General features: G+C 35.4%; 1 protein-coding gene across 7 annotated transcripts in view; it reads right to left on the bottom strand.

The window, feature by feature from the left end:
* LOC136562675 (protein fantom-like) overlaps nucleotides 1-26020 on the bottom strand; it is a 41895-nt gene extending 15875 nt beyond the window's left edge. The window contains exons 1-17 of one of the 7 annotated variants that reach the window (XM_066559639.1): nucleotides 25977-26020; nucleotides 23087-23178; nucleotides 22179-22323; nucleotides 20247-20276; nucleotides 19646-19944; nucleotides 18346-18445; nucleotides 16811-16954; nucleotides 15446-15551; nucleotides 13226-13372; nucleotides 12054-12127; nucleotides 7555-7694; nucleotides 5216-5322; nucleotides 4945-4995; nucleotides 3568-3747; nucleotides 2792-2909; nucleotides 1210-1662; nucleotides 11-162 (exon numbers count right to left, since the gene is read on the bottom strand). In XM_066559639.1, the coding sequence (XP_066415736.1) occupies nucleotides 11-162; nucleotides 1210-1662; nucleotides 2792-2909; nucleotides 3568-3747; nucleotides 4945-4995; nucleotides 5216-5322; nucleotides 7555-7694; nucleotides 12054-12127; nucleotides 13226-13372; nucleotides 15446-15551; nucleotides 16811-16954; nucleotides 18346-18445; nucleotides 19646-19944; nucleotides 20247-20276; nucleotides 22179-22323; nucleotides 23087-23171 (2331 nt within the window). In that variant the 5' untranslated portion in view covers nucleotides 23172-23178; nucleotides 25977-26020. Of the gene's footprint in view, nucleotides 1-10; nucleotides 163-1209; nucleotides 1663-2791; nucleotides 2910-3567; nucleotides 3748-4944; nucleotides 4996-5215; nucleotides 5323-7554; nucleotides 7695-12053; nucleotides 12128-13225; nucleotides 13373-15445; nucleotides 15552-16810; nucleotides 16989-18345; nucleotides 18446-19645; nucleotides 19945-20246; nucleotides 20357-22178; nucleotides 22324-23086; nucleotides 24513-25506; nucleotides 25931-25976 lie in introns of those variants that run through there. The other 6 variants (XM_066559638.1, XM_066559637.1, XM_066559641.1 and 3 more) reach the window with 6 other exon arrangements.
* Between the last annotated feature and the right edge of the window lie 1773 nt (nucleotides 26021-27793).

The following is a 27793-nucleotide window of genomic DNA, read 5'->3' as shown; positions in this document are numbered from 1 at the left end:
CCAAACATACCTTGGATGGTTGTTCATGCTCCCTAAAACTGGTCATTATATATCCCAGATCCTTTGACCTCTGTTTGTAGGGAAGAATAGCTTGGTCCATAGGAACTTGTAACCTGATCCAGTATTCTACGGTACCATAATTTTGAATGTGTCCTGTTTTTCCTAAGGAGTAAATAGGGGATTGCATTAATTTTCTTTTCAACATTGAGGTATGTTACTCAAAAGCTAGGAAAAACCACAAATGCAAGATTTATAGAACAGCCACAAATTAAAGATTGTGCCTAGGCATTACACCAGTGCTTGTGATGTGACATCTGTAGTTCATGTTAGAAACAGAAACAATTCCTCAGGTTCCCACTGTATGATCCAAAATCAAAACACAGCCATTTTTCCCTACTTAAATATTTACTACAAGGCCAAATCAAAGTTCAATATTTTTATCTCCTTAAGGCAAATAAAGGTTAGGACACTTTTGTTTGTTAACAGTTAGAAGTGGTATGCAATTTAAATTACTGGCAAAGGTACCATTTTACAATGCCTTATTAAACCAGATTCTCTACAACAGTAGGCAGTTAAGAGGTCAGTGAATATGCTGATATGACAAAATGTTTCTAGAAGAAAAAGTAAGCTGCAAAGAACATTCAAGACATCTTAGAAGTGTCTTGTCCAGGATACCTTAAATTTATTTCAATATAATGAGTATGAATTTGCCTAAAATAATCCATAAAATGTAAATAAACACCCTCCTAGATTATGCTACTATATATATATATATATTATTAAGCATAATCACCATCATTTGTACCTTTTTCACTATTATACGGCAATCTTTGTCTTACCAGTTTAGATTAAACCATTTCTTCCTTTGTTTATGGATAAGGAAAGAGAGGATATACTTATGACATTCAGCCCACATACAAAGCATTGATGGGCAAAGTGGGGGTGCCTCCTTTTTTGGGTTTTTTCCCTCTTGCCCTGTGGCTCTATGCCATTATGGACAAAATTGTACCCATCCCAGCTTTCCACAAATGTTGGCAGAACCACAAAAACATGCTGCACATCCAACAGAAAATAGCATTATTGTAAACACTTTTTTTTCCCTTTTGAAACAGTAATGCACAAATTAATTTTTGGTCAAATATGCATTATTTATCACTTGCAATATAGTGACACATAATCAAACAGAATACTTTGTGAGATCTTAACTACCAACTAAATTTGCTGTGTTGTAGATCTTGCCTTCCTTTTCCAAGATTTCATGGAACTTAAGCTGACAAGAAGCAATTGTTTCATAATCTATGCCATACGCATGATGAACCTCCAGTGTGATGCTGTTTTCCTGTATATAGTGAAAGAAGCTATCATCAGACTGCACAAGAAACTGAGAAGTGAAGTCATATGATGGAGTCTTCCCATGAACTACTGGGGTTATCTGAAGTTCAAAGTCATAGAATGCGTAAGTACAAAAGGTTGTAGGTTCCCAGTCACCGAAAGTGTGTATAGCTTCAGAAGAGAAGATCACTTTGCTGATATGAATTTCGAAAAGGTTCTCTCCTCTTTCTAAATGAACAGTTTCAACAAATCCACCCACTGGATCATTCGGCAATACTTCTTGTCTGGACTTAAGTGGTTTTGTATCATACACAATGTCTCTTAGTTGGGCTGCAACATATAAAATAAAGTTATAATATGATTGTCTTTTTAAAAACTCAAATACAATTAATGACTGAGAAGAAAGGACGAAAGTATAATTCAATTATATTAACAATGTTACTGTCATAAAGGCATTATCAAAAATATTCATACACTGAATGCCCACTGAGCACACTGGCAACAATCAAGAGTATTTCCTCAATGGATCTGCCTCAGTATGCATAGACACAGGCCTCTAACAGTTATTATCAGGTTATAAGGGAGTGAAAAAAGTAAAATTCAGAAGTCTTATGCAATATTCAAAGTAAGTATCACTGTGCAAATGTAGCAGAGATTTAAGATGCACATTTTTGTAGGGCTGATCTAAATTTGCCAGAGAAAGAAATAATACATCTGACTTTTAACATATGTTACATTCTGAGTGGATAGAACTATCAGCAAAGACCTTCACATGTTTCCCAGCTTCAGGTGATAAGTGGTTAATAAGTGGTTAACACAGGTTGGATGGGGCTCTGAGTCCTGACCCTGGAAGGGGTTTGGAATTAGATGGATTCCAGCCCAAGCCATTCTGGAATTGTATGATTCTAAGAAATCAAAATACATGCTTACAGAATTAGGACATAAACCATGATGCAATAGATGCAACTTGGAGACAAAATGTGAAAATTGTTTCAACATCAGAGTTTGTAAAATATCCTATTTGAGGCTTCCTATGCGCCTTTTACACAGTGAAGCCACTAAAAAAATACCTGAAATTCATCCTGTTTAAATACTATGTCAGTTTATTATAACAAGGCTTGGGGGATTTTAGTAACACAAAGTGATTCTGTAGTGATAGTACGGTAAAGTAAAAGGTTGACCATAAAAGTATGATTTATTAAAAAAAACAAGTTTGGTAATTTTATTCTTATTCAGCAATAGCTGCAGTATAAAACCACTTTGCTGGATTTGGTTTAATTAATAACTGTCATTTAAGTCAATGAAAATTAACTGGAACAGATACCTTTCCATTAAAGAACTGACTTTTCTAGTAGTTTTAGGAATGGAAAAGTGTTTCACCTGGAGAATAAATTTAAAACAGTAATTTGGAAGAGATAAAATATAAAAAAAATTAGTGAAGAATATAATTTAAAGATACCTTCTAGTTTTCTGATACGTGCAGCTCTAATATCGAGAAGATGGGTATACTGTTCCAATTTTAACTCATAATCTTTCTGTAGACTTTCCATCTTTCTTGTCATGGTTTCTACTTCAGTCTGAAAAACAATTGCATGTAAAAAGAACTTCTGAGGATTGTCTGTACTGATGTTGTAAATGCTTTCGGCTACAAGTTAAAATACAGTTAGATTTGAGGAAAGAACATTTAGAGTATGCAAAAATAGCAGTTTTTTACTTATCAATACAACAAATCAGTTCTAATGTCAGCAAAATCTAAAAACATCAATAGAAAAACAGAGTAGCTTTTATTTAGGGCAATATACCCAACAGCTTCTTTAACGATTTTGTTATTTTAAATGCTAATTAATTGAATGAAAAGTCAAAATATGATCTGCACTACTCCAACAGTGGAAGTAGAAAGAAGACAGTGAAAGCAGAGTGGAGGTATGGAAAAGGAAGCTTATTTGATAAGCACATTTTCTTGTGAAGACCTGGTAGAAGCTCAGAGATAACATTCAGAGAGAAGGAACAGTCTGAGATTCAAGGGCAGGATGAGCTAAAAGAGTACAATTTAGTCACTTGGATCTCACATTTTTTAAACAATACCTTAAACAACAACAGATTTTATGTTTGGTTCTGTATGCACAGACTGGCTTTGTTGCTGAATTTGCAAGTTTTAATTATTACAAGTGTCAGAGCTACAAAGGTTAAAATGTTATTATTGGGTTATTTCCTACTGTGAGTGGAGTTTAGTACCTGGTAATTTTTGCTAATTTTCTGCTGCACAAGTAACAAATTCCTTGTCTTTTCAAGTTCTTGCACAGTTTCCGCATGTGTTAACTGCAGCTCCTGCATGGAGTATTCTACCTCTTTATGGATATCATCTTCCACTTTTTCCAAGAACAGAAGGTCCACATTCTTTTGTTGCTTTCGATCCTGGAGCACATTAGAAAAATTACAAGAAAATATTTTTGCAAAAGATTTGCATGTATTTGTGCATGGCTTAATGCAACACTGGCATATACTTTTGGTACAACAGTAAGGCAGTAAGCAGAACTTTATAAACTTTAAGCACATGGTAACACAAAAATAGGAATGAGGTAGACTAGAATGTGTCAGGATTGTTTTCAGCAATGTAATCTCATGATTATCAGGAACCAATTAAAATGTATCAGAAGCAATCACTCCTGTCAATCCAATGAAAATACAAACAGATATATTTGCCTTTCTCATAATTAATAATCCTACCTCCATAAATATACAAACTGCAAATTATTATTCTCAGGTCTACATTCCTTCTGTTATTAATACTGGGGAGTTAGTTTTCATTGACGTTTTCTGTATTTTTGGGTTTTTTTAAAATTATCATTATATAATCATCATTACAGTAAACACTTCCTCAAGAAAATAAAACATAAATTACCCAAACAGTGGAAGCATTGCAAAATTATTTGTTCACTGATTTCTTCCTCTCACTCCATTTTTAATTTGTGCAAAAGAAAAAAGAATACAGTATTTTCTGAGTATTTTTGTTTTTCTGTTTTAATAATCAAAGATAAGTTCCTAAGATAAGTTCCTGTGGTATTGCTATACCACATACTGGAATTTCCATGCTTATGGTACACTTGCATCAATTACAGAATTCATAAACAAAATTGGTTTTAGTAAACATTATAGGGATCACAAGATGCTGTGATAAGTCATTTAACTAAGAGAAACTAAGCTTTTTTAAATGGCTGTGAATCTGATTTAATTCTCTTTTGTTGTTATAATGAACTATTTACATAAGTTAAGATTTAATCCTGGCAATCTTTTCATCTTCCCTTCTGATTAACTGTAACTAAAAAAATAACAAGACCAGTAGTTAATGCCTCATTTGAGCTAGAGGCATTAACTACTGAAAGATGCTCAAATTATTCAGCCCTTGAAAATTCCAGGTGTGTAGAAAGCATACAATGGTCAGCCAAGGGTTTAACAAAAGAAGAAAAAACCCAACAAAACCAACAAACCAACAAAAACACCTTGCACAAATGAGAAAATAAGAGAATGCAAAATATGGAATTCTAGAATGGTTTGGGTTGAAATGGATCCTAAATATTATCTAGTTCCTACCCCGCATTCTTTGTAAGATACCTTTATAAGTAAGAGGGTTTCATTGAATTCTGCCACACCAACATCACTTTCCTGAAATTTAATGGAAAGTTGTTACCAGATGTGAATTGAAGAAATACATTCAGAATAACAAGATACATTCTCACTAGACATTTTGCTTGATAGCATGAATAAATAAACACATATTTTTCTATATTCTTTGACTAGAAGAAAGTATAAAGAAGTATCTGCACTATGCATAAAACATAGAGGGTGTTTTTTTCCTCATATTTGAAACAAAAATACAGTTCACCTTGGTTAAAAACTTCACTTGATTTTTCAGATCATCTAGTTGTTGTTTTTGTTCCAGGTAGCGCAACTGCAGGTCTTTGTTGTCTTGCATTAGCTTTTCCTTTTGGTCTTGATATAGAAGAACAAAATATTACACTTAATTAAACATAGTTAAGAAAATTACAAACTTGATTTTTTCATATTCATATATGCATGAAAATTTCATTGCAAAATGCAGAAACTAATGTATTTTGTATGTGAAAACCTTTGTGTCCTTGTTCTGGTTAGGACAGGGTTAATTTTTGCAAGATGTCAACTTTTACTGACACAATCAATACTTCTCTATTAAGACAATCATAAAAAAACTGTACTTATTAAATAGTCTACTCTGTAGAACAGTACTATAAATAAGAACAACAAATGCAGCAATAATGAGATTTTATTAATGTAAAATAAAAAGTACTTAGACATAACTAAGTAAATACATACACTGTATGAATTTATGAGTGACAACAATCTTTGCTATAGGAATTGTTTAAACTTAGATTTTGTATTAGCTCATCTCAGTCTTTTAAAACCTGCATGAAACATTACTGTTAGTAAGCTTCAATGAACATGAACCAAACAGATATTGTAATTTATGGCTGAGAATCTGGAAAATACTGGTAAGACAAGAAACACAAGTATAAATGTCTAAGGGAAATGAGGCTGGTGGAAGGGTGATCTACCTTTTGAAAGTACTATATTAAAAAAACCCCAGAAAACATAGTTAGAGTGTTTTCTATTTTCTATCTAAATACATTTCTTTCAAGTATTACAAAGCACATTATGATGTTATGGCCAGAAAAATACTACTAAAACAATCAGATCAAATTACAGGATCATTGTAAAAGGGAAATACAGAAGGAGGACAAAGAAAATGTCAAGATGATGTTGGACTCCTGTAGCATTAAGAATTTTCAAGGCTTCACTTATTTTACCATCTTAGACATGGAAAAGCTTAGGAAAAAGACTCATATGCCAAACTACAAAGGGTAGACAAGACATTATTTCTACACTACTTCTAGGCAGTAGTTTAAGACAAGCATTAATTTCAATTCTTGTACTGAACTTCAAAGAGGAATGTGCAGCAAATCAGATACTCTGAAATATGTGACTGAAGAAAGTTATACTTCCTATGTTTTGTGAAAGACGGAGCTATAATCAAATCCTATATACAGAGGCCTAGAAGGATATTAGAACATCTACTCCAGCTGCAGCAAGTCAATTCAATAGAAATCAGAAGTGTAGTACTCTGGTGTTTCAGTTTAGGAGTACAACAAGCTACCTGGGGAAGGGATGGTAAACACCTGACAGTTAAACATAATGGCCACAGGAAGGAAAGAAGATGGAATGCCAGTTTTTTCATAATCATGCTACAAGTAACAAGTGTTAGTATGTCATAACTTCATAATAATGTAGCTTAAAGCATCTTTATTTTAGTATCAATTAAGGCTAATTTTGCAAACACTTACTGTGATCAAATAAAATATTTAAATATTTAATCTGGTATGTGAAGTCAGCAGAGCTACTGAGAATCCTAATGGTACGCATGTGCTGAACTCAACCCATTATCATAAGAATTATTCACAACAAGTTGGCCCACTTCATTCCATGAAATTGTTCACAGAAATACACCTCTTAAAAATTGAAGAATCAACTCTAAACTAAGTATCTTCACTTTCTGTCTGTGCTTGTCTTTTGTAAACTTCATATTGCTACAGTAACCAGTAATGAGATTAAAATAAAGATTGCAAGGTCAGTATTCACTAAGAAGTTGTCCTACAGTATGAAGAAAACACATATGAAATAATCTGTTCATTAGATTAAAAGAAAACTGTTATTTTAAATGTACAATGCTGTAAATAAAAATTAGTATGTACTGAAAATAAAAACAAATCTGAATTAATGAAAGACAAACATTGCCAAGGGCCTATATGGGCTTCACATAGCTTTGTACAGTGAACAGAATAGTGGTTTATAATTTGAGAGAGACTGTCAGAGGGGGTCTCTTTTTCCACAAGAACTTTCAGTGTAGAGAAGAGAAGAAATACTGAATAAAGAGTAAATATGAAAACACAACAGATGAAGGATAAATGCAGCTGAAATTATATGAGCCTCATTCAGCTCATATTCTGTATTGGGTAATATTTTGCATTTAATAGATAGTCATAACTTAGGTGTATTTAGCAAATGTATACTTAAAATGCAGCTTTGAAAACACCAGCAACAGAGATTCCACTTTTCTGGGTAGTATATCTCAACTCCAACATGGGTATAATCTCACATTTTGAGAAAATACTAGTTTTCTCAGAAATATACCTCTTTCTAATTTGATCTTGTCAAGGATTTCATTTTTGTCTGCTAGATCATTTTTGATAGCTGCCTCTAGTTTTGCAATTTGCAGTTTCAGTTGCTGTTCCTTTGATTTCCATTGCTGTTCATGGGGCGGACTGAAGACACTGCAATAAAACATATGTTATATGAAAAACTTTTAGAAATCAGCTCCAGCAGAAAATAATCAAGGAGAAAACCTTTTAACAGCACAGAGACCACTGTCATTGTGGCTGAGGAATCATGTAAACATGTTGGTCGGCTGCTCTTGAAACCCAGGTGGCTCTCTCAGGATGCAATTAAAAACCATGAAAGATTTGTGGGATGAGCAAAGGAACTGACCTTAATTTACAGCTCCAAAGTTAAAAAAAGTTGGTAGCACGCAACATTTGTGGGACTAGGAAAGCAACTGAGATGCATATCTCAGAATAATCCACAACAGCAAAATTCAGCAAGTGACAACTACAAAACTAGGGGTTTTTTGTGTGCAAACCTTCTTAATTAGAGAATTGGAATCATCCACCTGATTTTTTAAATTTGTGAGACATGCAGAACCTCAAGTCAGTTGCCTGGTCAAAGAAATGTTGACCACAAAGTGACAACAGTTTTCTCATACTCTAAAACAGCAATTCTGCTACTGCTTAAGAAGCATATATAAAGTAATCTTTCTCCTACTTGAAGAAATAAAAAAAAAAGTGGGAAAAGAAATTGGAGTGACTATTTTGGCTTTAACATTATTTGCTTGTAAACTGCCAATCTATTTGCAAGGACTGCAGGGGTACAGAATCAGAACTGCTGAAACCATAACAAAATGTGTAACTCAGACTGAAATAAAAGAAATTCTATTATATAATTTACAGTACAATTCCTTGCAGGTAAAAAGAAAAAGTAATGTAATGTGCTTTCTTAGCCAGTGAGTACTATGCTCTTCATATTACTGTTGTTCAATTCTCGCATTCTTATTGACTGGAAAAATGTCCATCTTAACAAATCATAAACCAGTTTTATTCATTTACATATTCTGTGAAAAATCATAAACTATGGGGTTTTCTTTAAACAAAGGCATCAGTTCCTCAACTCTTTCCTTTGCAGAAGCTCACCAGTTAACAAATATTATATTTTATATACATAAATGTATTTAAAAATCTTCTGGAATCTATTTTGCACCCCATCTCTCCCAGACATCTATGTAACAAGCCTCAACAAAAAAAAAAAAGAGAAGAAAGAAGTATTGCAGAAGGGACAGCCCACAGAGCCTTGTAGACTGTACCTGTAGACTCAAAGATAATGCCTGCTCTGATGGGTGACTACATGCAGTGATTCTGAGTACTTGTAAGTGCAGTTACATCAAAAATATTTGAAGAATGACCTTAAAGGAAAAAAAACTATTACAGCATGAACTGTAGACTCTGAAGTACATGGTGAGGGTTTATATTCTGGATTTGTGCTCTTCTTAAAAACTGTTTTATTTCCCTGTATTTTGTCGTTTCTTCATAGTATACCTAAACTCTTTAATACATTTCTCCAGTCACAGAACATCTTACACGTTGACGGATTGTCTTTTACAGCATGCATGAACTTAAGGAATGCTTCTAAGTCCTGCAGTAAAATAAGATTCATTTTACTCTCCTATAATTTTGAAGATAATATGCAGGGAATATAATGCACTGCACCCACTATCATTCCATAGTACTGCCTAGGTATAAAAAAGATACAGTGTGTTCTCTAACTGCTCAAAGTCTCATTGGTCCCATAAGGAAAGAACAAAGCATATTAAAAAAGGTATCAAATACCCGTAGTTTTCACACTTCTGAAAGTATTTTCACATTTCAGTGACAACTCTATGTGCATTTGCTTGCTTTAGGTACAATAATTTCACATAAAGATTCAGTTTTTTGGAAGACTATACTGTCAGAGAAACCATTAAGAGTTACTATGATGGCAGTTCAAGATCTCAGTATTTAAATGAAGAAGATTTCAGAAGACAGGTTTCCTCCAAGCCTATGTAATGCTAATGATTATATTTAATGTTTGATGTTTAATGATTATGCTTAATGAAACGTTTTTGTTTGAATTGAGTCCACTTGTGTTGTTTTTTCATTTGAATTTAAGATTCACGTGGTAAATCTGTAACATCTATGGTATTTCATCAGAGTTAAAGCCATGTGAATAAACTATAATGGTCAATCACACTGGGCACTGTTTCTTTTGAAATAATTTAGGCATTGTCGGGTTTGCATTACAAGGTCATATGAAAACCACTCTTCCAAACCGTTTATCAAAATGTATTGTTTTCTTGGGCAAAGAGTAAATAATAAGAGTCAACTGACAAATTCATACTTGTTCTTTGCAAACTTTTCAGGTGCAGTTCTGCAGTCTTGTCTTTGGCAAAATTGTTATCAACTTCCCAAAAATAATGTCAGTAAAGGATGGATTTGTGCCTCTTTTCCTCTATTAATGATCCAGCACCTGTGGGCACTTCCTACTCATCACTAGCAAAAAGTAAGCTGCAGTAGAGTTCCATTGTGAAAATAAGAAACTGGAAAAGCTAGCCATTAAACAGTGGTTATAATGAAATTATCCATTTTCCTAATTTCTTGTCACTCAAGGTGCTGGTTTTGGCTGAGGCACAGGTACTTTTTGTTCCTAGTGGTTGGTATGGGGCTGTGTTTTGGATTTGTGCTGAACACAGTGATGATAAATACAGAGATGCTTTTGTTACTGCTGAGCAGGGCTTGGAGATAACCAAGGCCTTTTCTGGTTTTTAAACTGCTGTCCTGGGGAAAGGGCTGGGGGAGTGTGGGAAACTGGGAGGCGACACAGCTGGGAGAGCAGATCAAAGGAATATTTTCTAGTAGATAAAGTGAGAAGAAGGAGGAAAAGGGAGGACATTTGGTGTGATGGTGTTTGCCCTCCCAAGTCACTGTAATGTGTGATGGGGCCCTGAAGGTGTGGAACAACTGCCTGCCCCTTGGAAGCCAGCAATGAATTCCTTGTTTTGCTTTCCTTGTGTGCACAGCTTCTGCTTTCCCTATTACACTGTCTTTATCTCACTGCACAGTTTTTCTAGCTTTTACTTTTTAAATTCTCTCTCCAGTCAACTGATGGGGAAGTGAGCAAGGGCTGTGAGGGGGTTGGTGGCTGGCTGGAGTAAAACCACAATATGGAATGATGAAACATGAATCAATGTTTAAATGGGACTATATGAAAAGACAGATCATTTTAGATAAAAGAACAGTCGTATTTTAGGTTACTATGTGGTAACAGAAGCATATTTAAATTTATTTAAACATCTTAAATTCTCTATGACTTAAGTAGAACAGGAATATCATAAGTTGATTTCTTTTCTGCATAATGATAAAAGAGAGAAAGAAATCATAATCGGAAATATTTATAACATGATCAAATTTTGGAGAAATCTACAACAATGAACTTAAGTGACAGACAACTGATCAACTGCCCCTATACAAATCTCTGAGTATTGTGATAATACAACTGTTACATCTCATAAGTAAAAAACTATTTTAAGTTATTTGTACTCACCATTTTTCACTTCTACAATTTTTAATTTCACTACAAACAGTACAGGAAGTATAAGAAATATTGTAAGAATTCTATAAACAAAAATTGGTATCACTCACATTGTGTTTAGTCATTGGTATTTTTTGACAGCCATCACAGTGACAAGCCAAACACTTTAAGAGGAGAAATAATTTCAGTACACGAAAATATGTTAAGCATTTTACATACTTTCTGAGACAATTATTAACTCTAAGACACCTGTCTTATTATCTAACCCTCTTTAGTGCAATAAAATCACAATTTCACAATAATGGAAAAGCTCATTTGAAGGTCATTTTTTTCTTTCATATGCTTGTGGCAATTGGCTAGAATTACTTATTTCTGTATCAGTAGAAGTGAAATAATAGCTATTACAAAAGAAACAAACCACGCCTCAAAAAAAAAAAAAAGTGGAAAAGCTAAATATCAGACTTTATATAGGTCCACTGTGAAGTGCTGGAAGAACTTTTATCCCATTGACAAAAAATTCAAACACCTCTTTGTTAAAAAAAACCCCAAGAAACAATCCCAAAACCCAAAACAAATCCAAATTAATATATATCTATCTAGAAGTATCCTTCTTTCAAAAATAACTCTAAAGAAAATAATGAGAAAGTCAACTAAAAATTTTTTCATTTATGTTCAAAATAAAGTGACTCCTACTTATTTTTAATTAAGTTTTTAGAAGTTGTGTCCTATTGTTTCAAGAGTATTAGAACAAGTTGGTCCATTTAAACAGGGCTGATGAAACACATGCAGAGTACCATGAACATTTCCATATACAATTACTGATATGATAAACTGGAGCATGAACATATTTACATGTGTGCACAAACATTTAATAGGCACATTCCAGCACTTAGTGTATGAAGTCCTATTCAACAGGACAGGAACCTAATTTTTCATATACAGAATCCATAACTCACCTGTTATGCAGCTTATCACAGTTTTCCTTCAAGAGTTTGTTCTCGTTTTCTAGATCATTTATTCTTTCCTGCAACTAAAATGAAGAAGGAAGTTTTATTTGATGCACAGCACAAAAGCAAATAACAATGAATGTGTGAAGACAGATAGTTAATTATTTGTAGGCATTGTCAAGCTATTATTTGTTCTTTTTATACAAAATCAGCAGCACAGAATATTCTGCGTTGGAAGGGATACAAGGATCATCAAGTCCAATTTAAAGTGAATGACCCGTTTGGGGATGAAAACCAGAACCTTGGCAGTATTAGCATCCTGCTCTAACCAAAAGAGCCAATCTCAGGGTATACATACAAAATAAAATAAAAATCTAAAAGTCTAAGTGTATTACTGACATGAAAAACAACACATTCTTGTTTTCAAAACATTCACTAAAGCAAGACATAACTTTAAAGCTATGAGATAGCAAGAAGATACCTTCATGCATTACAATAGTTGAAAGGTTTGGAGGAAGTATCTGAGTTACTTCTTGGTAAACCTGGTTCATGCAAAATACATTTAAAATAGGTAAACCAGGTGGTGAAACTAAATTTACTACAAAATGTAACAGAAAAAACAAGTAAGACTGCAGACTCTTACTCCTCATGCATTGAAGAGAATGAGAAATAAACCACTTGATTTTTAGCCCTAAGTGTGGATGACATCCACAGAGAGCCTCTAGACAAAGAAACGGAAGTAACTGATTTGAACTGCTGAATCAGATATAACACTATAGTGTACTGGAATTAAATCAGGTTGAAAGAATACTAAAAAACTATTATCAATAAATTAAGTATCATTTTCTTTCAGTTAACAAACCACTTGTTCAGTATCAGAATTGGCATGGAATCCTATACCTTAACCTCAAATATTGTCCAAACACTGGTGCAGTGACTATGTGGCACAGGCATCAAGTGTGGTTGATATTCTACCAAATGCAAAGTAGCAGCCACTGTCTTTTTCTTTTTAATGGGATAAAAGTATATATATCACTAGTATATATATCACCATGTCAGTCTTCTAAATGTGTTTGAAACATCTATTCACATTTTCACAATTAAAAGGTATCTCATCATTAACTCTTCCCTTATCTGTATGTAGTTCAAGCAGATTCAAGATCTCTTGAACACAATCTCACCTCTTCTGTCCTTCTGTTTGAAATAGTTACCGTCTGCAATTCTTTTTGAAGATGAAAGCACTTTAACCGCTCCTCTTTAAGCTGAACATTCAGTTCATCATCTTTTGCTAATAAAGCATCATGGTTAGTCTTCAAGTTCTTTAGGTTCTGTGAAAAGGAAGGAAGGAATATCAAAATAAACCTTGTAGAATGTTCACACACTGTGTATGTATTTCAACACGGGGCTCTCAAGGCGCTATTGAGTAGATGTTCTCAATGGGATCAGCAGGACACATTCTTGAACTAAATAACTAAAAGTAACTTTCACTTCCCATGGCCAGCAGAAGGTGACCTGGTTGCCCTCAGGAATATCAAAACCTCAGTTTCCTCATGATGAAAATGACAAAGAAATAAATCTGTAAAGCAATTAAAAGATTTTGCAGTGCTTACAGTGATTGTACATGCTAATCAAAAACCACTGCAGCAGCAAGCAGAAATCAATGTCATCCACATCTATGTTAATCATACAGCTTGCCACAGCTCTCTTAACCCTTATATTTATATATACATATATACACACACACATATAAATCTTTATACTTATAGATACACATATACACACAATTGTAGATATATGATTCTTTTGCAACCCTCATGCATTCAGCTCTATTTCCCAGCTAGAAGAACTTTAATAAGAGACTTCTGATTTCCATCGTATTTTCATTCACTTTCATGGCACATTTAACCAATTTTAAAATTAAATGGAGGATGCCAATAGAGCCACTATTCCAAAATATTAGTTAATATTATACTGCCTACAATCCTGTAATTAGGCCTCATTCATTAAAAATTCACATGTAAATCACATTCAAATTACGATTTGAGACAACATAGTTGAAAACCCAATCACCTGTTTCATAAAATGACTGGATGATAATTTATGCCAAATACATATGTGAATATAGTTAATGTTTAATGCTTTTAGACAGCAAGAAGTTAGCTTCATTTTTTTCCATACAGCATTCCTACTAAGTAGTTAAATGGAGAAGCTAAATGTTAATCCTGTAAAAATCGTTTACGTTCACATGCAGTCTGAACAGACTGGAAATTAACAAAAAACCTATGAAAAATCAGTCACCAACTTGATCTTCAGCTTTTCATATTCATTTCTCAGGAAGACAAAAATCACAGAGAATACACAATATTAGCAGTCAGTCTAACAAAAAGAAATAGAGTTATTTTTATAGCTGTTTTTATAACTAGTTATTTATAAACAGAGAGAATTTAACTCTAAATTCTAGAGTAACCTCTCTCTATTTTAGCTTTTTTAAAGTGAAAGAAGACAAAATGCCATGTTAAACCGTTTCTCAGTTTGGCAGAGAAGATACAGGAGTTACACTGAAGAGGGGGAAGGAGGCAAAGCAAAACAAAATGCAGAAACAAAAAAACATGGCCAAAAAAAGGAATCAAAGAAAAATCTAATGGCACAAGTGTTATTTAGCATGCTAACAATAAGCACACAAGTGTTTTTAAGGATACTCAGTGCTTCCACTTCTTAAGGCTGGATACGTAATAAAGCAGGTAGGATTCCTCCTTACAGGAAGTCTCCCATTTCCAAAATATTATCATACCACCTTTGTATGCATATGCAGTTTTCCATATACATACAGGAAAAAAGCAGAAAAAAAGCGGTATAATTAAAACCTACAGATAATCTACCATGGAATTGCATGTTCTGGAGATATTTTCATAAAATTGCTCTTTTTATAAGGAAAATTATTACTTAAAGTGGCCCTATAAATTAATTTCCAAGAACATACGAGCAGAGGTTAAATCCTAAGAGAACAGAAGAGCCAAACTGCCCAAACTTCAGCAAAGAGTATTAAGTGAAGGGGGCTTGGTAGCCTTTTTTGGTAAATCAGTCCATCTAAGTCAAAGTCCTCTCTTTAAATGATCAGTGATCTCTTTCCATAGCCAGACAACTCAGTTCATTCTTCATAATCTGCTTGGTATGACTTTGCAGATGAAATCACTAAGACTTGCTAGACCCTGCTGAAAAAAAGAGAGATTAAGACTAAAAATCCCTACTCCATCTGGAGTAGTTTGAGTGAAATCTAGGATGTGGTTCATTTTAATGTACTCAGTATTGACTTAGAATCAAGAACTGTGTACAATTTGTCTTCTGTTTAGCATGCTTATGTGATAAGAGCATAGAAATGTTACTGATCAAATTGCAATTACCTCTTCAAGCTGGAGAAATTTTCCTTCCATTGCTGAAAGAGCATTGCTTCTCTCAGCCAGCTGTTTACGGACCTTGATCATTTCCACATTGTCCTGAATGTTTAGCCTTCAAAATTAAAAAGAAATGCATCATAAACACATACTTGAAGAAGATGTAGTGTATAATAGCCAAATTATTTTGTTCTTCTATAATTCACACTAGACAGTTTAGGTAAATAAACATTTTACTGTTTGATGACACAGCAACTTCAATCAATACATATACATCTTTGTTTATTGTATAAAGCTGTATATGACAGAAAAAGAAAACAATCCTATGCCTAAAGAGATTGTTTTCCCTCTCTCCCACCATTCAGAATATTTGGTTCCAGTAGAACACCATTTTGTGAAGTTTCCACCTATCAAACACAGCAAAGAAAACGAGAGCTAGCAATTTAGACTATAACATCTTAAGTCTGGCATTCAAACAAGCTGCCAGTGTGTCTTAATTACTTGAAAATCATTTAATATCTATGCAGATATTCTTACAATTCTAAGATTAATTTGAGCCAGTACTGTTTATTAGAAAGGATGTTCAAAATCATTCAAAATTGAAAAAAATATTTACTTAAATGTTTTTCCTTACTTCAAACGGTGCAACTAAACGCCATTATTTGTACAAGTATGAGAGAAGAAACTAGTTGGGATTTTTATTAATATAAATTATGATAAAATCAGAATAGATTTTCAAAATCTGAAAAGGCAATTTCTCTTCCAATATTTGTTTATTTTAGACACACAGGACAAATTGTCACAATCCCATGCTGGAGCAAGTGAAGGGGCTACAAAGCTTAGACATCTGGAAAGAGCTGAGTATGTGAATAAAGCAATGTTACTCTCTAATACTAAAACAGTGTTAGAGACTTTCATTTATCTCAACATTTTCTGCAACAGTAGAGCCAGTATTTTTCTACTATTTGTAGACTCCAAATTATTGAGTACTAGTGAACATTAAATTGTCCACTATGAACTTACACCTAAAATTTTATAAGAATTAAAGTGAAGGAAAAATAGGTGATTAAAATTTTATGACTTGAACTTCAACTGAACCTGTATCAGCTGGAAAAGAATTCTCTAAAATGGTAATTATGAACTTTTTTGTTTATTTATGAAGAAACATCATAACTTATCATTGTAACTATTTTCTTGCCTAGAATTATCCATGCTATTTGGCAAAGCATTTTATGGCTTGGTTTCACCAATCGGACAAAAATTAATAAGGCCCATATTTCTTTACAGAAGTAGTAACTTCCACAGCTACCTACAAACATTATGATATAACTCTTCTAATGTTTCCACCACAGAGATTTTAATTTTTCACAATACCTTTGGCTTGCTGTACCCTGCTCTTTCAACCGTAGGGTGGATTCTTCAATTTCCTTTTCTTTTCTTCTTAGTTGACTCCCAAGAATCTCTCTGGCACGGTCTAGTTCCTCAATTTGGTTCTTTTGGGACTCAATGACAGTCTCCCTGCAAGTACAAGCATCCTACATACTAAAACCAGCTATATATTTTTTCAAAGAAAAAAAAGAAGAGTACTCAAGTAAGCCAAACTTTTACGTATTCAGCAAAATCTGTATTTCTTATTAACATACCTTACAAGAGAGGCTTATGAGTTCAAATTTCTATGAAAGCGCAACACAAACTCTCAAAATAAATGTTTCTGTGGACTGAATAACGTTTAGCAGAACCTCACTAAGACGCTGTTTACGGTTTCTTATACTCTATATTAGAAGTATCCTCCTCATCCATTAGCACAAATGGTTTCTCAAAAGCAAAACACCATCACTAGCTATCACAAAATTAGATCTTCAATGGATGGAGCACTGAAAGTAATTTTTAAACTTTTATTCTGAAATGGAAGAATCTAACCCCCCAAAAAAATCAAAAAAGAAAATAAAATCAAAATATGTGTTTTAAACAGTGGAATTTATCCAATGAATGCATTAAAAAGTAATTTATAGGAATATTTCCATAAAATTGTTTCTTATTATTCCAGTTAATCATTGCATTTATAAAATTTCAAGCACAAAATAAATGATTGCACATTAATCCATGTATTTCTAAACTTAGCTTGCCCATTAATTGGAAATTTAGCATTGCCAGAGAAGGTAATCGATAATCTGATTTAAGTAAATGACTGTGAAAATAAACTAATAGCTTTTAGAAAACCCAGGTTCTAAACACAATTCAGAGAAGAAAAATATTCTAATCAGACCTCAATATCTTTAAATTAAATGCTAACTACCTTTTTTATAAACCACCTCTCTATTTCTCATGCTATCTCTACATCAAGGATGTTGTAAGGGTTTCCTAAGCTTCAATTTAAATTGAAACGTGCAGATTAATTACAAACCACACTTCAAAATGCAAAAGTGAATCAGAATCATTTTACCTAACTATCCCAATACTGTGCTTTTTGTGCTTATCCATAAAATCTGTCTGCCTCTAGGAATGAAATTTAAATGCATCAGTGAAACACATTCACATAGTTACCACTTGCATGGTGGTGCACATTTCAGGACTTATGTTGGTAAAAATTTTGCAGCTAGGGTTCTTCTTTTGTCAGCTTTGACGCATAACAAACAAGGCAGGCATTGCATCCTAGCAAAGAAAGCCTCACCACTGGAGACCAGTTTTAACTTGTAGCCAAATTCATATGTACCTACATTTTGCATTCTAAATAGTTGATTTCCTGTTTTCCTTAACATTCTGCATTGTTACCGGTGTTATTATTGTCAGAACCAGCCGTTTTATTTTCTGAACTGAAAACTTCTTAAAATACATACTTTTTTTCTTCAAGAAAACCTTAAGTTCTAAGAACTATAATGACAAAAAAAGAAGTAATATGAAAATCATACAAATTTCTGATTTCAGCTCTTGAATCCTCGAGCAGACTCTGTCCACATTTGGGAAGCACAAGGTCAGATGATCTCACTTCTAAACCTTGAAATCTCATTCCTGAATACAAAAACAAAGATAAATTTTTGACTTGTTGAATGAGAAAGCTCTTAACAAGCCAACTAGCTTAATACAGCACAAATAATTGCAACTTCTATATAGATGTCAAAAGAAGTATTTTTACATCAAAATGACATAGAAATAATCATAGTATACACAACATAAGCGGCTGTAAAATATGAAGGATGGGCGATGCCAAACAGTGTTAAAGCAAACTGTTAAAAACATGTCCTGAAAGATTTTTAGAACATTTTACTTTCAAAGAGAACAGAGATTGTGTCTTCAAGGAAAATAAATATCAGTATTATTAGACAGGAACATGAACTTGTAACCACTTTTTCTCACCATTTTCTTTGCAAAATCCCAAGTGACATTCACCCAGACATGCAATTGTTAGGCCTGTATTTTAGTAGCATTGCAGATAATTTCATTGTGTTTAGAAGCATCCTAAGCCCATTGTGAAGAAAAGAAGTGAGAAAGTAATTAAGGAAGAGTTATAACTTTAGGAGCAAATGCAGAGGTTTCTCCACATTTTTCTCCTACTCTTAGCAAGAAGAAATTATCCAAGTTTTGTGGTGGGACCAAATACATTTCATTTGAAAGACACCATTAAGGCAGCCATCCCTCGGTCCTCAGAACTGCATCACTTAGGTTTAAGGTACAATGACACCAGCAGTTTCCCAAAATGCCTGAAAAACTTACCTACTTTGGTGCATTAACTTGACCTATGTAGAATTTTGATCTTTACGTGTTATGTTAAGGTACTGGTAATTGCAATATAGATATAGATATAGATGCTATATATATATACACATATATATATATATATATGCGCGTGTGTGTGTATATGCCTAGAAGTTTTTTTTTGTTTACTTTTGTTCAACTCAAGGTACTTCTTACATAATTGCACTCAAAGAAAGCAAGTATCTCCAGAACATCCATACCTGATTAGCTTTCCATGGTATTTTTAAATCAGCCAAATATAAAGCAGATACAGGAACCTCTAATTATTATTTGCAGAGTTTTCTTGTCTCTTAATACCTTAGAGATAGCTAAACTATCCTTATTTTTTCCAGGCATTTTATTTTTCAACAATTGCTCTGCATATTTTCTGATCTGCACTAAAAATGTTTTGAAATTCAGAATCACGGTTTCAAGTGCAATGAAAGAGTCAGCTGTTTTAATAAATGTGAATTATACCCTTCTTGGTGTTCTCTGGCATGCCAGCAGTCTCACTCTCTTTTTTGAGACCAGTGTTCACACGAGATTGAACAGAGCTGTACAGACAAGGCCTATGGCCTTGAATCTGGAGCTGCTGTTTAGTTGAAATGAGTTTGTTGCGGAGGCTCTCATTTTGTTTCTCAAGCTCACAAACTTTTTCTCGCAAATGCTCAATCATTTCTTCCAGCTCCAGAGCCTGACCCAGCCGCTTGGGTCCACAGCCAGCCTGGTCACATTTTCTTTTATCATTAACGAGCCGTATTAACTTGGTGGTCATTCTGGGGAAATCAATTGAAAAAAAAAGAAAAATAATGTGAAAAGTTAGCATAAAAAATATTCTGTTGAAAGGAACATAACCACTGTGGAGACATCAGCATAGAACCTTGATAATAAATTTCAAGTTTTGATGTAACTATTGTTGCCTAGGACAAATTCCTTGAAGATAACTGATACCACTGAGCAGCAATCTGCATTATAGCACTGACAAATAACAGTTTCCTAAGGCTAATCATTTAAGGTTAGTGAAGGAAGGACACCTTTACATTGTATTTTTACCTAAGTGGACTATGAGTACACCCACCTGGTGTAAGTGGATGATGAGTGGTATTTCCTGTGCACAGAAACATAGGAACTGCCATTTGAAATCATGAAACAACTCATTTCATCTACAATCTTGTATTTGACAACAACCTGACAGAAAAGATGGAAATTATGTAATGCTGGTCAACTGGACAGTGGCTCACTGAATACTGAGTCAAAAGAAAATAATGTTTTGGATTTTAAAGTATGAAATAGGCACTATTTTCAACTACCCTTTGATGAATTCATTAGCTCCTTGTAGGAATCCATAAAATCAGAGGGTTTTGGGAAAGCTGCAAAAGGCAGGCATCAGAGATAGCAGAACTATGATTAGAGCTAAGCAGACGCCATAAGATTGGTCAACAGAAAAATTATGTAAGAAGTAGAAAAGTAAGGACGAATAGAACAATGCTCTGTGTATTAACGCTTGTCTAGAATAACTCCCTAAGCTGCAGAAAGTATATCTAGCGAGATATTAGGAACTTCTAAGCTTAATAATGGAGCTCTGTGCATTGTGTTTTAAGGCTTACAAGCAGGTGTTGTATTTGAAATAAGAAAGCATTGTTTTAACCGAAGCTACATATGCTTATAGTGGTTGGATGGAACTACTGTCAATATGCTTTTGCTTTGTGTGATTGGTCAAAAAAGTTTTGAAGTAAGTAGTAACCATTAAGTCCTTGGTCTGCTGCCTGGGATGTGAGCTGATGGCATCTTCCCATTGTCATAACCATGTAATGAGACTGATACTGGAAAATAAAACAGCTCAAGACACGTTCCTGGCAGTCCCATCCTGTTTGTGATTTGTACAGAGCCCCTGGCTGGCGATAGCTCCTCACCAGAAACTGGCTTAGATGCAGAAAGACTTTGTTAACAATTAGCACAATGCAAACACAGTCACAGCATTCAGCCTTTCTGCAATATCGTAATACTACAAACAGCTCGTCACAGTCCAGATCAGTTTGCCGCTACACTAAGTCCTGGCAAAGATTAGCACACAAATCCTAGCATACTGAGTTTAATAATCAGCCTGCGGTTGCTTATATATTTGTGGGTAAACTGGGTACTGTGCTCCCCATGCTATTTGGGACTTCTTCCCTGAAGTTATCTATTACATTTAATATCCACATGTTTCATGGTGTCAGTGGTTGGAGACAGGGACAACGCACACCCTGACGCCATGAGGCAAAAGAGTGCGTTTATTCTTCAAGCCCCTCTTTAAAAAGGCATTTGAAAAACCCAGTCTGGATAGCTCATCGGTCTGATCTTTGACACTGCCCAAGCTCCCGGACCAGTGAGATGTCTGCAGCTTAGGATGGAACATAATTGGCTGAGGTTCCTGTCAGTCAACCCAGGGGCCAGGTTTATGGAGCTGGCAGGGCTTCTTATCTATAGATGAATTAACTGCCCAATACAAGCCAGCTTGTACTGTGACATAATGTGACAGCTATCTACTGAATAAAGGAGTGATGATTATAAAGACATTTTAGTGCTAATTCAACAATACAAAGCTAGACGCTATTCAACTTCTTGAAAGACATACTGGGACAAAAAAGGGGCAGAATCTCTCTGGATAGACCATTCTGATTCTAGAATGAAAAGCCCAAAGAACAATTAGGCTTCTACAGCCTGCTCTCCAATTCCCAGAACACTCCACCATCACAGCTGGAAATCCAAGGTATCATCAATCAATCATGTAGTAGACAGCAGTGTACCTCTGTACAGGGAGATCTAATAGGGATAGAAAAAAACCATCTCACATACTCAGAGACAACAGATTGTAGAAATCAATACAAAAATCATGTCCAGTGGGTGATTTTTGGTACTGTATTAAAAAGTGCTCTGAGAGAAATCAGCACAATTTTTAATTTGTTGATGATGCTTTAAAGAGACAAGAAGGTACTGTGAGTTGAAATAAAAATATTAAACCCCATACCTTTTAATTTTCTCCTCTTGCTTATTGGCATACTGTTTGAGTAGGATGTGGTCATCACTTAGACGAAGAAATCTGTCTTCCAGTTCCTCTCGACTGATTCTTGATATGACTTGTCGAGCTTTTACATTCTGTGTAGATGATGATTCTACCCAAACCAAGGCAATTTTAAATTACCTTCAGTACATTCAACAACAAAATTCAAAGTCTAAATCACTTTGAAATTCTGAAAAAAAATTAACAAAAATTTTCAAGTAAAATGTATTTTACACTTGTTTCAGTCTATTGATTAATTTCCTCAGACTTATAGGCAGGTTAATCACTTCCTTTTTCCTTTCTCTAAGAGACTAAAAAAAAACATAGTTCAAATGGTGCAGCAAACTGATTACTTACCAGGCAATGCAAAGATAACAATTTAGCAAGCAACTAGGAACGGTCAAACATAATTAAAAGATAGGATGAACATTACCATTGAGATGTCTTCTAATGTTTCAAAGTGAACATACTCTCTTGAAGCTTGAAAGAATTAACTCACAGTTGTGAAAATGAACTCAAATACAAGACTAAGCCCAGCAGTCTCATTCTAATAGCAGCTGAGTAACATATAAGAATTGTATAGTACTTTTGGCTCCCATTTTTTTAAATGGATCTGACCTTGTCCTCAGTTCAGCAAAAATGCATTCTCTTTCCTTCTGGAAGGGTGAATGTTATAGTTTGATGAGTTTTCCAGTTTTTAGCATCTCACAGCAACTTCTCTTTTACAACAACCTACTTGAATATAGAATGAGTCACTGTACCTTTCAAAATTTAACCCAGATTTTGATCTTCATTTTGTGAAACATTTTTAGAAAGAAGCTAAGGAAGCCACTGAGCAAAGTCTGCAATTGCAATAAATAGCATCTGGTACAAACCTTGTAATCCTTCAATTCCAGCTGGAGTAAGGACTGTATCTCTCACAGCCAGGTTCCCCACAGTTTCATCAGCTGAAACAGGCATGGCTTAACTAGGAATAACAAAATTCAAATGCTTCTACATCTGCAATTTAAACTGTGAGACTAGAATGAAGTACAAAACATCATATAAAATGATGGCAAAAGTAATGACAGATTCACTGGAATGACTGACTCGTGTATTGCTGTAAATGTTCCTATCTCAACTGAATTCCTTAGAGGACAATCAAAACCTTCAAGTTTAACATTATGCCATTTTTAATCCATGCACAAAATATGGCTTATTTGGTTATGCAGTAGCTAGCTCCAATTGTATTTAATGCATGCAGAATGTATGAGCTTTTAAAGTTCTAGATTGTCTTCAGCAATCTTTGGGTTAAGGCCATATTTCCAAGTGGATGTGGGAGGAGGATCTGATGGGGTTTCTTCTGTGTCTTTACTTCTGGGGTGTTTTATTCAGTTGGGTTTTTTGGGGGTGTTTTTGTTTTGCTTTTGTTTTGTGGGTTTTTGGTTTTCTTAAATTGTTCATTTTAAGTCATGTTGAAGCTTAAGGCATCAACTGGTAGGTGAATGATACCCTTCACATTTTGAATGGGATTCTAAAAGGACTCTAAAATGAGGTGCTGGGGGTTATGGAATCATTTCAGTATTACCTGCTGTAGTATATGGTAGAGATAATTCATGCTGTTAATATATAAAATATTGTAAGATCCAATCTAATCTCTTTTGACCACCCTGGCTGGGAGCAGTGTCTTATTCACGGACTACTTGAGATAACATCGGTTTCTTTAACGCAAGAATAGAAGCTTCGAGGGTGATAATCACCGGCTTCCCCAGGTCACACAGAGTGATTATCGCCTCAACAATTACATCTACCACGATGATCGATGGCGCCACCCTGACGCATGTGAATGCTGACTTCCCCAAAGTTCTCTGACATCATCTAGACACCTGGACTGGATCTTTGTCTACCTCTGCACACCTAAAGCCACGGTTATGCATGTGAAGAGACACAAAGAACATTCGGTCATCTCTGCCTCGGGCAGAATAAACTGTATAAGAACTCGCTGCGCAAAGCAGCATTCGTGAACAGGGGGAGACTCTGACATTCGGGAGGTCAGATCCGTGTGCTCACCCAGCGCCGATCCCCGGCTCCACGCTGACCTTGGCTGTGGTGGTTTTTTTGACGACAGAAATTCGGTCTCGCGGACAAATTATTAAATATTTGCTAAATTTTCTTATAAGTTTGGCTCTCAATTTGATCATTTATAACAATCACCAATCTCTTAGTCTTCTTTCAATCACTGTTCTAAGAGAAATTACTTTTTAAAATAGAGACATTCCTATGAATGATATTCATAAATCCAAACACATTTCTTTTTTAAGACAACAGAAAGACCAGCTACATGACAAAGTGAGATTAAGAAAGTATTAATTAGAGTATTAATCATTGTAATATATGAAGATACTGCTGTTTTTTTCTTGTCTTCCAGTGCAGAAAATTAGATGTTGGCCAGAGAATTAAGAAATGCTGAAACAACATAAAAAGGAGGCACATGAAGTTCTTAGGATGGCCTTTCCCCCCCACATTGTTACACCCTTCAGATGATATAACTCGTTAGTGAATCCAAAAATACCTAGGAATCTATTGGTATATTAACGGTGATGTTAAAAAGACTTGGAACTGAAGACAGAAGTGACATAGTATAATCCATAGACATTCCATGAAATATCTCTTAATTTTTTCATCAAAACTACTGCCTATGTGATGCCTTTCTTCTACCAGCAAATCCATCTATCATAAACTAGTGTCCATAAGGCTTTGTCCTAAAGGGACAAAAAGGATTAATGGAAGTTCGGTTTCCAACAAGTCAGTCTTGCTTTCAATATTTTTCATCACTAAAATTTAGAATAAAATAACAATACCTGGACAGATCCAGATCCTATGCTGAATCTTAAAAATTTTAATCAGATTTTATTTCTAAGAAAAGTAACCATACAGTCACTTCAGCACTTTTGTTAATCAAAAATAAGTGAAAAGAACTTCACATACAAAGAGAGGAAAATTTTCCATATCTCTAGAATTATCCTATAAGAACTTTCAGTTAGATATAAAGAAGAATTTTATTGTTACTGGAGTTCAAGAAACTTTAATTTTCTTATATACTGCAGTACTTAATGTTTCTATCACCATCTGACAAATTACAAAACACTGTGTATGACTTTGCTGAGTTATGTGAGACCAGCCTGTAAGGAGATGAATGCTTAAAACTAGAGAATCAAACCTCATGCTTTAGGTCCAAATTTTTATGTAGGTTACAGAAGCAAACTATTGCACTAGCATCATTCCAAAGTAGCAAAACTAAAAATGGATTACCTACATTTTTAAAAGTACTCAGCCAGTGGGGTAGGAAGCACTTCTAGGGAAGGAGGTTCTTGAAAATTACGACATCTAATTGTTTCGATATGGATATAGAATTTCATGAGTCTTGTACATGACCAAAATGATGCTTTTCTTGCTATTTTCCCATACTCGGGCAGGGTAACACACCTTCCGCTTGAATCCAGTGGCCAACTCCCGCTTTTTACGTACAAAATAGACACTGCAACCGAAAAGGCCTCTCGGGCTGCTCTGAATAAAGTAGTGAGGCACTGCCTTTCCCACGGGCATCGAGCTGCGCGCGAGTGGCCTCACGGGCCTGACATTACCGCTTCACGAGCTCCGCCGCAGGCTGGCTCCCCGGCTGGGGACAGCCCACTGCAGGGAGCGGTGCCACAGCCCCCCGAGCAGCTGCGGCCGCGCCGCGCTCCCCGCGCCGCGCCCGGAGGAAGAGCAGCCGCTCCCACTCACCGCCCCGCCGGCCCGGCGCGATCCCCGGCCCACCGCCGCAACTGCCGAGGGACAAACAGCTCCGTCCGTTTCCGGGGTCGCGCGCCCCGCTGCCTGATGGGAGTTGGAGTTCGGGGCGAGACCGAGCGCCGCCGCCCTACACTCGAGACACTCTCGGGACACTGTCGGGACACGCTCTCGGCCTCTCCCGCGCAGTGCTCGGGGAGCAGAGGAGAGGAGCGGCTGCGAGAACTGACGGTACTGCTTCAAATGTGCAGTATGCAAACGTTTTATTGAATGCTGCTCTTGATGGCTGTTGTACCTCTGCTGGGTTTGTTTACAAAATAGCAGTCCAGAAAAGCAGTAAGTGATTCCTTTGAAAGTAATTTTAGTGATATTAATGAAAGGAAGGTTAATTCTATAAAAATATTAGAAAAAGCTTTCTAAGATTGCAGTCAGATACACCTGTACAGGGTATACTGGCTTTGGTATCGCTATTAATTTGCTATTCAACATTAAAAATGTTTCACTATGGGGCAAGTCTTGGGAGGAAAAGGTTCAAAACGGATTGGTGATGACAAAGTTGTTTCTAGAATTGTTCTCCCTCAAAGACCAGCCTCGTCCCTGAGAGATCCTAAAATTATTCAGTGTGGAAATTTTAGGTATTTGTGTTTGCTTTAGGTTGTTTTCTCTCAGCTAAGAGAAATAGAATTCACTCAAAGAAGATAACAGCATGTTAAAGACTTTAGTGCATTTCCCCCATATGCTTAAGCCTACTTGTGGTGGGGGGGAGGTGGGGGAAGAGGGATAAAGAAGCTTAGAGATTGTAAAATCACAGCCCTGTGAAGCAGTGTGCCTGTGCCAGGCCTGATGTTGCATTAAAGCGGAGCACAGGCCTGTTGCATGCAGTTTTTGTCCTTGCTAACATAGAATAAGCTTAGCAGTGTCTGTGTCTGATGTTTTGCCAGCATGGTGATGGAATAAATCTATTCTTTATACTTCAGATATGGATTTTGGCCATCTTGGTTACCTGCATATATTTTTGGCTCCCACAACAGGGGAAAGATCTGATCTAAGTCTGCAACTAGGGATTGGAAAATAACTTCACAGCCTGTTGGCAGTAGTAAGATTCTTAACTCTTTAAGGACAACCTGGTTATTTTGTAATTGGTCTTGTTTTGGTATAGTTGTATGCAGTTAAATGCTGTCTATCAAAATCCCAGAGATTGGCTTTTGATTTGTAATTATGCAGTATGTTTCTTATATGTGGTAAGCTGGTCTCACTCTCTCAAATTTTCATGTGTATAATGGGTTTTCATTTATGCTGTTACAGAAGAACAATTCTGTTCCAAGTACACATATTAGAAGTTCTTTAGAGTGCAGAGCTATGTGGTGGTTGTTGCCGCCACTTGGGGTGTGGCGTCCCGGGTCGAGGACGGTTCAGTGGCGACGCCTCTGCCACATGGGCCAAGCACATGCATACACCAATGTGGTGGACAGTAACTGGCATTTATTAATGGTTATGCAGGGTCTTTTATAACAGGGGGTAACGGTCAGTAACAGTAAAAGGGGAGGTGTTCTGCATGACCTCGCGATATCTCAAGACCTCGCGATATTTCCCCACATTTCCCTCCCCTTTTATGACCAGTTAAAAACATGAAGCAAAACTGACAAGTAGGAAACATGTGTAACTGGCAAAATGCAATTAACTTGAACAACATAACACAACTGCAATAAACTTGTAACTGCAAATGTTTAACAAACAAAAGGCTATCTCTAACTGTTTTTTTCTAAGAAAAAACAACACAAACTTGTTTAAAATGTAAGGCGATCATTCAT

This window comes from Molothrus aeneus, chromosome 14 (assembly GCF_037042795.1).
Source record: "Molothrus aeneus isolate 106 chromosome 14, BPBGC_Maene_1.0, whole genome shotgun sequence".
Lineage (NCBI taxonomy): Eukaryota > Metazoa > Chordata > Aves > Passeriformes > Icteridae > Molothrus > Molothrus aeneus.
Note: the sequence above shows the minus strand (reverse complement) of the source record. Positions and strands in the feature narration are given on the sequence as shown.